This window comes from Merops nubicus, unplaced genomic scaffold (assembly GCF_000691845.1).
Source record: "Merops nubicus isolate BGI_N331 unplaced genomic scaffold, ASM69184v1 scaffold12963, whole genome shotgun sequence".
Taxonomy (NCBI): Eukaryota; Metazoa; Chordata; class Aves; order Coraciiformes; family Meropidae; genus Merops; species Merops nubicus.
The window spans coordinates 1-10,745 of NW_008601017.1; the positions used below are offsets into that span (position 1 = coordinate 1).

Sequence of the window (10,745 nt, forward strand, 5' to 3'; positions counted from 1 at the left end):
GTGGTTACGATTTCAACATCGTCTTGCTCAACCATTATGGCTTGGTATTTCAAAAACCTCTGTGGGGAAAGCCAATGCCCTCCTTTCGCTTCGAGGACCACAGATACAGTGTGGGACACTAGGACAGTCATTTTCTGGCCCAGAGTGAACTTATGAATAAAACCCACAAGCAGCGTTCTTATGCAAGCCCTTGCTGAAAAGCAGAACTCTTTTTAGCAAACAGTCTACATTTTAAAATTCTTAATATGTATAACTAATAATTATTTTCTATCTTTCATTATTCTTACTCCATATCACCTTGATATTAGAAAATGCATATCTTTCTCAACTTCAATATACAATTAAGAGTTACTGTATTAGTTGTGGACTTGTCAGTGCTGGGTTAAAAGTTGGACTTCATCTTCAAGGTCTTTTCCAACCTAAATGATTCTATGATTCTACTCTGAATTCATTCTTTTTCAAGGATATTGAACATCTGAATCTAATTATCACATACATGCATATCAACTTTTGTGGCACTATATTACTACAAATGAGAAATAAGTTAACAGTTCTTTTAAAACATCCTGAGAACTTTAAATAGATTTCCCTCTTTTATTTTTTTTTTAATAGAAGTGTGTTTTTTCTGAAAAGATCTGTATTTAATTTAATGTATGCAATGTCCAGAAATAATAATTTTGGCTTCCAACGCATGTCGTGTATCAAATCTTTGCAGATAACATGAAAATGAACTCTTGAATGCTTTGGAATGCATATAATTTGGAAAGGTCTCAACTTTGGGGTGTGAGAGATTGTTTTACGTGTAATGACTACAGGTGTTCCATTATTGATTATAAAACCATGAAACTTCAGTTTTTGTAATTCACAGGCTAAATTTGAATTCTGAGACTTTAATTCTTTGCTGTAAGGCATATGCAGCTAATAGTTTGTTATAAAACCTGTAGGTAGTGTGTGTCATCTTTTTTTTTAACTTTCTATAAGTATGATGAAATTACAAACTCCACAGAAAGTAGGATGTAATGATGGCTATGCACATCTCATTCTCCTTAGGAGTCACAATTGTCTTGAGGCTACAGAAGTGTAGTTGGCTTGTTGTCTAATACAGTTCTTATGCTCCCTAATCTCTATACAGGGGGGTTCAAACATATATCTGCTAGTCAAGAAAGCGTGCTCTTTTGTCTGTCTGTCCTTCCTCGTTATTTTTGTGTCATTTGGGAAGATTATGGGTTGTCTATTATCTGTAGCTCTTCTCAGCAAAAGTGCCTGGCTATTTTATCTGTTTTCCACCAGAGTTTAAGGGGTAACAGCCTACTAAAGCTGTAGTATATCTGTGATGCAAAGAATGACAGAATTATAAAGATTTTCACTGGCATTTTTCATTGGAATCAGTTGGAGGAACATCTGAGATTTGATGCTTGCAGAGGTTAAGACTTGTGCATTTATTTTAATAGAAGATAAGGAGGAAATGAACCCCATCTTCAACTCTGAAATGAATGGTTAAATTTGTTCTGAGATTTAGGAGTGAACTAGCTTTTTAATTGGGAGGATGGCCTGCTAATATTACTTATAGTAAAATAATTAATTAGACCTAAAATTTACTCAATCTAAATGCTCACTAGTCTATACTTAACCAAAAAAACCCTCAAACTGACTATTGTTTGTTTTTTATTTTAATGATACAGGAGGAAATCGCTAAAGACCTCTTGTCAGGTGATGATGAAGAAACACAGTCCTCTGCTGATGATTTGACACCATCAGTTACTTCACATGAGGCTACTGACTTCTTTCCTCGGCCATTAAGATGTAGGAAGCCTAATTTTATAATAGTACTCAAAGTCTTAGCATTATATATAGCTTCCTAGTTTAAAATATCAAAATTGCAGAGTGGTGCTGACTTTACTGGGAATTGAGAAATGGTGCTTTGCAGGGCGTTGTGCATGAATATTGTCTTCAGTTGGTAATATTGATTACCTAAAAGACCTATACTTATTTTTGTGTTCAAGGCACAAGTACAATTAATTTTTCTACAACTACAGTAACTTTTCATAATTAAGAGTGTTGAGGAATACTAATCATGATTTTTCAATATGATAGTGAATAACATAAATATTCAACCCATTCTTTTAGTGTTTCTCTACTAAAATTTTTGCTGCTGCTTTTATATAGTGTATATATAGTCTTGGATATTGTCTCTGATGTTGATAATTCTATTTAATTGTGATGAAGCCAAAATTGCAACCCTATTTATGAGCATATTGTTACTGAAAATTGAGAACATAAAATAGCTTTAATCTTATCGGAACTGTAGATTCCATTCTGCCAGAGGTAAAATAAAAACATAATTGCTTCAGAACCCGGTACCACAACATTCCAGGTTTGAAAATGCAAGTTACTCTGGAGTACTGTATTTTAATTACTTGGAGCGCTCTGCTGTGTTTCTTCCTGGGGGGAGGGGAATAAACAGTCTTTTGCTGTCTCTTGCTTATTCTATTTTGTGTATATCTACTATATCTTCACTCCATGCTGAGGCAGCCTTGTTTAAAGGAATGTTTTAAATGCCCATTAAAACTTCTTTCAAAAGGCTTTAGTAGGTAATATTGACTTGCCTTCAACTTTACTTTTTGTGATTAACCTGGGGCTAAGTCATAGCCCTGGAAGTTTTCTGTTTTTTTTCTCATACCTTTTCTATAAGATATAAGCTTTTATTGAGAATTTTTCTTCATCAATTTTCTTAATTTCCTTTTGACTGTTATAAATATAGTAGATTGTCTCAGTTGTGGTGATGATAAATGTTTCAATTCTGCAATATGTAAATACCAGTGCTTTCTGGCTTCATGCTAGTTTGATAGAAGTGTGAGAGTCTGTTGATCCACGAGTGTCTCCCAGAATAAATGCAGGGGCTCCTTTAAAAAGTAAAGGATACCTTGTAGTTCTGTGTTTGAACTGAAAATTCTTTCTAGCTAAAACCAAACTTCTTTGTCTGAAGCAAATACTACATGTGAAGGGGATAAGGAATGTGATGGTGAAGACGTAGAGGCAGACAATAGTAATTCCTCTGAAGATTTGAGAAAGGTAATAACTATATCTTTAAAAAGTTTAAAACTTTACTGTGAAGAAAAATGCATTAAGATTTAGAATACTTATAAAAAATACCACCTTCATTCTGGAATTCTCAGCAAATGCCATGTTAATGGAATTTGTAGTGCTTCCATGCACAAAATATTAAGCTAATACTTTTTTGTTACATCTTCAGGAAATAATGGTTGGTTCACAGTATCAGGCTGAAATTCCACCTTACCTTGGCAGATATAGTGATAATGAAAAAGGTAAGCTCTTCTGTTTTACTTCTCATCTTATGTTTATACACAGCAGTTAATGGAAAAACGTTATTTATAAGATAAGGTATCAGACTACACTAATTTAAAACAAAACTAAACAAAAAAATGCTAGTTGTAATGATAGATGCTACTCTCCCTTACTATGGAAATATGATGGTGATAATAGTATCAGAAGTACCTGCACAAGGAGGATGTGTGCTGAATCTGACTTAGTGTACATTGATAGGCAGTGTGTGCCTAACAGAGGTGTGATGAGGATCTGAACTGTGAGGATGGGTCTGACAGAAATGCTGAACTGTGCTGAGTAAATGAAACCAGCTGAGGACCTCAGTCAAGCCAGTGTATCCCTGAGTCCTGGGAATATGATGGAAAAGGTGGGGAGTGATGATTTTTGCACCTGGTGGTAGCGTGAAGGTTGTGGCTCATCCATATGTCAAAGGACTCAATCGAAGTGCTGGGATGTAAACCCCCATCCCTGAATGAGGGTTGGCATATGGATGATGTCCGCAACCAGGCACGAAGGACCCTCCTGATTGGTTTTCACTCAGGATCTGGCCAGCCTTGGGTGGGAATTAGGAGATCAGCACCAGATGCTTCTCCCTCAGCATGAATATCGGGTGTCCTGCCTCCAAGTTAACAGTATATAAGCTGGCTCTGCCTGCAGTGGTGTTGGGGGAGTTTACTTATGTAGTGAATATGCTATTTTCAGTTATTGGAAGAGCCCCCCCCCAACTGCCCATTGTGGGGTGACCTCCCAGCAATGGCAGGACATCAGTACGGCTGGGAGCAGAGAGAGGAATACATCCATAATAATGGAACCATTTTATGGTCATGGCTACACAATTGGTTCCTCAGTTGATTTGCTCCTGTCTTCACTGCGTCTAGCACCATGAGTGAATATATCAGCCTTTTCATTCCTTTGGTGTTTGGCTACCTCATATATGATTTGGAATTGGAGGGATATAGCTTGTGTGTTGCCTGTTGGTGATAATATCATTCCTATCAGGTTATGTGGTCAGCAAAAGACTAGTCAACTGAAGTGACACAACCACATAATTGTCTCAGAAGTGTCATAATTGCCTCAAAAACTTTGAGAGGTTCTTAAGAAGACATAGGAGGATGGATTACAGTGTCAATTCTGAATTTGCAATTTCCTGAAGAAGGAAATATTTTCATCAGAGTAGAGCTGGGCTGTGAGCATGTAACAGTTTACATGGAAGACCTTCAAAACAGTGTTTTGTTTTGTTGTTTTTTTTTTTTTTTTTTTTTTGGCAAACGGCAGCATGGGTTACAAAATGGACATGGAAAACAAAGCCATAAACTACTAAACTTCCATAGCATGAGTAGATGTAGGTCCTGATACACCTTGTCTTTTTGAAAAATGTTGGTTTAAATATGATGTTTCTGTGTAAGTTTAGGTTAAAAATGGCAATTGTGTGCTAGAGTAGAAAAAATAACCTATTAAATGGTTTTATTTGGTATCTTTAGAAACTTTCACTATGAGAAGTATAGCACATAGCTGTGGAATTCAAAAGCTAATATTGATTGTTTGCTAATGGGTGGAACAGCTGTGAAATTAAGGAACAGTTTGGGGGATATGTTAATAAAGGGCATTCTGTTTTTTCTTCTAAGTTACTTAAGTGTAACATTTAACGGGAATATCATTCTAGTGAAGTATATAAAGTCTTTTCACCATTACCAGCTGCTCTTTGAAGAATGATCCTTTGCAATAGAGAAGAATGTTTAGTATGAGTGGAGCTGGAAGCATTAATGAGTTGAATATCTCCTGTTGCTTAAGAGATGGGGGAACTAGGGAAGTTTCCTAAGAGTCAAGTATTATGCTTACCAGTTGTAAGAAATGGAGAAGTAAGAACCAGATTTATCTGGATAGTCCTCCTACTATTTACACATTTTGACTTCTCCTTGGCTGAGAACTAGAGAAAGACCAGTAACCAGAGTATGAGCAGGAAGGCAGGCATTAATCTGACAACTTTCTCTGTAATGAGCTGGTGTTAGAGAACCAGTGAGAAAAGACCATCCGTTGGCATGGCCAAGAGCGAAGAAGTAGCTCCCACATGGGAGAGCCTGAGGAGTTTCTCTTGAGAATATCAGGTGTAGACCCCAGTGAGAAGTGCTGGGTTGTCTTGGTTGATAACAGAGGTTGAAGCTGAACATCAGCAGTACTCAGAGAGGTTGGACCTGGCTGTATGAGTGGAAGATTCTGTGAGAGCCTCTTCTGTACTTCCTGAAGAGCTTGTGATGGTGATCAGGGACTTATTTGCTGACAATACTAAGCTGGGTGGTGCAGGTGACATGCCAGAGGGATGGGAGGCCATCCAGAGGGACTTGAACTGACTGGAGAGGTGGTGGGCTCAGGTGAACCTCATGAGGTTCAACAAGACCAAGTTCAGGGTTCTGCACCTGGGAAGGGACAACCAACATTACCAATACAGGCTGGGAGAGGACATGTTAGAAAGCAGTCCATTGGAAAAAGACTTGGGGGTACTAGTCAATGAGAAGCCGGACATGAGCCACCAATGCGCAGCGATAGCCCAGAAGGCCAATCAAATCCTAGGCTGCATCAAAAGAAGCGTGGCTAGCAGATCGAGAGAGGTGATCCTGCTGCTCTACTCTGCCCTGGTGAGACCTCACCTGGAGTACTGTGTCCACTCTGGAGCCCCCAGCACAAGAAGGAGCATGTTCAGAGGAGAGCAACAAAAATGTTCAGAGGGCTGGAGCACATCTCCTATGAGGACAGGCTAGAGGGTTGGGGTTGTTCAGTCTGGAGAAGAGGAGGCTCTGGGGGGACCTTATAGCGACCTTCCAGTACCTGAAAGGGGCCTACAAGAAAGCAGGGGAGGGACTATTCACAAGGGTTTGTAGGGACAGGACGAGGGGTAATGGCTTTAAGCTAGAAAAGGGTAGATTTAGGTTAGACATTAGGAAAAAGTTCTTCAATATGAATGTGATAGACCACTGGAATAGGTTGCCCAGACAGGTGGTGGATGCCCATCCCTAGAGGCATTCAAGATCGGGCTAGATGAAGCTTTGAGTAGCTTGATCTAGTTAGAGATGTCCCTGCTTATAGCAGAGGAGTTGGACTAGATGACCTTTGGAGGTCTCTTCCAGCCCAGACATTCTATGATTCTATATTTCTGCTATGTAGTTCCAGCTATTGGAATTATGCTAGAAGGCAGTTCCGCTCTTCTACAAACTTTACATTTGTAACACGTCTGTTTGAAAGCTTTCCATGTTTTTAGCAAAACAGAACTTTCAAAGGAGATTTAATTTTATTCCTTAGTGTTTTTTCCTACACTTCTGAGAGATTTGAGTCTTTCATCTCTTCCATTATAATTGCCATTATGCTTGTGTGTTTGAATTTAGTAACTCTAATTTTGTATTGCCAAGAGAGTACATGAAGCATGTGTAATATTAATTGTATCTATTGATTAGAGTGAAGGAGTTAGTTCAATCTAGAATTTAAATGTTCACAGACGAAGGTTCAGGCCAACTCCTGAATATTTCCAATATATTGTCTTTCAAATATGCCACTGAAGAGGTGCATATGTGCTTTCAGTATACTGTTAAGGAGGACTATACATTCTGATTGCTTGTAAAATATGGAACATATGTGTTAAAAGCATTTGGTTGTTAGTGAACAGAAAAAAAAAATTACTGCAGTGAGACCTAGATTTCCGTTTTGTTAAATAACTTTTGGCAAATCTTAGTTGAAAATGACCAGTTAGCTACAACCTCTTTTTTAATGTAATATTTGAAATATTACCATAATATTCTGCACTTATTCAACTGTTTCAACAAATAAACTATAGTTTACAGAAAAAAAACTGAGTGGTTTTGCTAGTTTATATGAAGATGATGAATGCATGCATAATTTGCCTTGAATCATCTAGCTGTCAATAAGCTGCTCCTCTGTAAAGACTGTCTTGAGTTCAGTCCCTTGTCTCATCCTTGTGGAACCTGAATCTCTTTGCCATACCACACTACATGGTCTGTCTCTTAACTGATGCTTTTGGGGAAAAAGTGAGCTGCAATTTAAGTGGCATGATGGTGCTTGATTTTATTACTTCTGTATTCATGTTGCTTATCTTCATGAAATCACTTTGTTATAGCCTTAAAAAATGTCATGTCTGGCATTAATGGATTTCTGTTTTAACAGCCTATGAAAATGAAGACCATTTACTTTGGAAACCTGATGTGATCTCAGAAAGTAAAGTTAAAGAATATCTTTTTGAAACCTCCTTAAGAACAGGAAATGAAAACAGGATTAGCAGAATTTCTGAAGGACTACATACACGGGACAATGAACAAGTATGTTTTATATCCTGTTCATATGTTCTCTTTCTCTGCCTTGTATTATAAAGACAGCAATATTCCATTTTTTTATTAGATCTTTGTAACAGGGTTGTCTTTGTAATTTTAAGCATGTGCTTAAAATTATGAGTATTTGTATGTTGGCAGTGTTGTGATCTGTGATGTTTCTGATTGCCATGCTGTTGACAAATCCAGCTTTTCTAATAATTGCATATGATGTTTTATATTTGCTTAATTGAACCATGCCTTGACTCTTTGGTTATTTTGAAATGTTCATCCTGTATAAAGAAAAAAAATCCTCTTTTACATTAGATATGCTTACTGAAAGGCTAGTTTCAGAAGTTTAGATTGGTTATTTGCAAACTTTGACTCTTTCAAAAGACTCCTTCTATTTTATAGGCACTATATGAACTTTTCAAAAGTAGCCATAATGTTAAAGAAGCAATTGAGAGATACTGCTCAAATGGAAAGGCATCTCAGGGTAAGAGAGTGTACCTGCTTTTTAAGAAATATGTGTTTGGAGGGGGGGAGGGAAAATTTAAAAGTTGTGTAGAAATAACTTCAATAAGATTCAGACTTTAGCACATCCCTTCCCACGATGTCTTTAGCACAGATAACTGATTGTTGGCTAAATGGAAATTTCTCCTTGGAGAAGCTGGCAACTTGTATAAAGGTTGCAGGATCAGCTTTTATGCCTTTTCTTCCTTTTTTTTCCCTCCATTGCCATTTTAAAAACATCAGACTGAGAAGAAGGATGAAGGGAGTTGAAATTCTGCTTCCCATAAGGCAGTTCTCATCCACATTACCTTTTGAAATCATGATCAATCTGATGACATTTATACCATGATGATATTTATTATACATAGCTGGCTATGTAAGTGAGCACCACTCTTCATCATTGCACTAACATTGTGCTATATCAACCCTTAACTGGTTCTACTGTATATTTCTATAGGTCTTTGGTAGAGTATGGAGAGAGTTGCTTAAGTTGACAGTGGAAAATGAGCTTCCATCTTGTTTGTCCTTAACTTTATTACTCCCTTAAACAAAACTCAGAGTTTATCATTTAGTGAAGATGGTTCTTTATCCTGTATTTTAAATGTGTTGCATAAAGCAGAAATGGACTATGAGCCTTAGTGTAAATTCATATTCTGGCAAGTATTCCCTACTCAGAACTGGATCCAATGGGAATTTGAGTGTTTACAAGTTAGGTATTGTGAAAGCTAAGTATCTAAGGTAAAGCTGAAGGGAACAAGAAGGAATATCAGCAGTGCTTCAGAAAGTTCTCATACAAGAAGAGATTGTGTAGAGCCAAACAATAAGTATCAGATGCAGGGCTGTATCCTAAACTCCACACCTCTCTATTATTTATATTCTTCATTTGGGATTGAACTACTTGTGGGTCAGAGCTGCAAATTCTGTCCTAAGGACTAGTACTCCCTCCCTCCCCTGCCCCAAATCAGATGGAATTTATGCACTTATTAAAAATGGTAAAGAATGATAATACTGTTAGTTCCTCTCAAAGTAACCACTGTGCTATGATCTACTTTACCCACTGAAGTTTACTGCTATTCTCAAGATGTGGATTCTCAACTCTCATCTCCCAAGATAATTTTTTAACAGTGAGACTTTACATGGGGATCTTTCCTTCTCTTTGAAGGTTGAGAACTTCATAGTAAGGAGAAATGTTTGTTGGTTCTCTCTTCCTCCCTCCCCCCCAGCTTTAAACAACAGCTGATCAGATCACCATTATGAATGTAAGATGTCTAAAATATTACTCATTATATATAGGCACAAAGCCATAATCAAGATAGGGAAGCAACAATACTTGAGACAAAACTGACCTCAAGTAGTTTGAGCTACTTTGTTTTAAAGCTCTTATTCTTTTTTAGTGATTTGTTTTGTTTAATTTGTAAAACTAAAATTACGTTTCATATTGAAGAGCTTGTTCTTTCACTTTTTTCCAACAGCCACTGTTCTTTATCTGATGCAAGAAGAAATATTCAGAAAAATAATCTCACTGATATCTCAGTGATGATATCAAATTTGGTTTTTTGATAACCTTCTTAAGAAATAATAAATCAAGTCTTTTGAATGTCCTTTGCCCTTCAGGATAAAAGTTTTCAGAACTCAGACTCTTTTATGAGTATAAACAAGAATACTAGATTTCAGGTAGGATATCTGTATTTCTTCTGCTGACTGCTTGCCCAACATAGAAGGATATTATCATTAATGGGCAGACCAGCAACCAAAGGTCTCCCTCTGCTCTTACATCATACACCAGAGATCCAAGGGTGGCACACCGCTGGAGGGAGAAATAAGTTAATGCACTCACAACACAGGATGTGCAGAAGGGAGCAAGCTAGCCAAAGATCCAAGCCATGGGAGATGGAATCAGACAGGCCATGAGTCCCAGATAGCACAAGAAGATCATGAATTTCTGTCCTGGAAACTCCACTTCCTATGAAGAGTCAGTCAGGGAGCCCTTTCAAGAACCAGTACCCCCACAGAGCACATCCACTGCATAGAGAGACTTCCCAACTCCACTGCAAGCAGAGTCAGTTCTTATAGAGGTGGCTTCTTACCCCACCTCCAAGTTAATGTGGAAGACAGGGGCACCTGGTGGTGATCTAATCAGTTCCCACCCAAGGCTGGCCAGACCCTGGGTGAAAACCAATCAGGAGGGTCTTTCTTGCCTGGTTTTGGGCATCATCCATATGCCAACCTTCATTCAGGGCTGGGGGTTTAACTCCAGAACTTCAGTATAATAGAGGAAAGAACATAGGTCTAAATAACACAAATATCCTTTGTAAAAAGATAGTGAGTGAAAATAAGCTCATCATAGTACTTTTGCAATTGTCTAGAAGAGATGACAGCATGGACAGAAGAAGAATGCAGAAGCTTTGAACATGCACTTCTGCTTTATGGAAAAGACTTTCATCTCATACAGAAAAACAAGGTTAGTATTTTAAATGGAAGAATTGGTAGATAAGATGCTGAAAACTTATAAGAAGCGCTGCAAGTTTTCAGAAGCCATGCAGAAGAGTCAAATAATAACCAATGTATTTAAACCAG

At 37.7% G+C, this 10,745-nt stretch overlaps 1 protein-coding gene across 1 annotated transcript in view; it reads left to right on the plus strand.

Moving 5' to 3' along the window:
- Window positions 1-1,682: 1,682 nt before the first annotated feature.
- Window positions 1,683-10,745, plus strand: part of MIER3 (mesoderm induction early response 1, family member 3) — a gene marked incomplete at its 5' end in the record, with an annotated part of 12,055 nt that continues 2,992 nt past the window's right edge. The window contains 6 exons of the mRNA XM_008937875.1: window positions 1,683-1,803; window positions 2,987-3,072; window positions 3,254-3,326; window positions 7,516-7,667; window positions 8,070-8,151; window positions 10,535-10,629. Coding sequence (XP_008936123.1) covers window positions 1,683-1,803; window positions 2,987-3,072; window positions 3,254-3,326; window positions 7,516-7,667; window positions 8,070-8,151; window positions 10,535-10,629 — 609 coding nt within the window. The remainder of the gene's footprint in view (window positions 1,804-2,986; window positions 3,073-3,253; window positions 3,327-7,515; window positions 7,668-8,069; window positions 8,152-10,534; window positions 10,630-10,745) is intronic.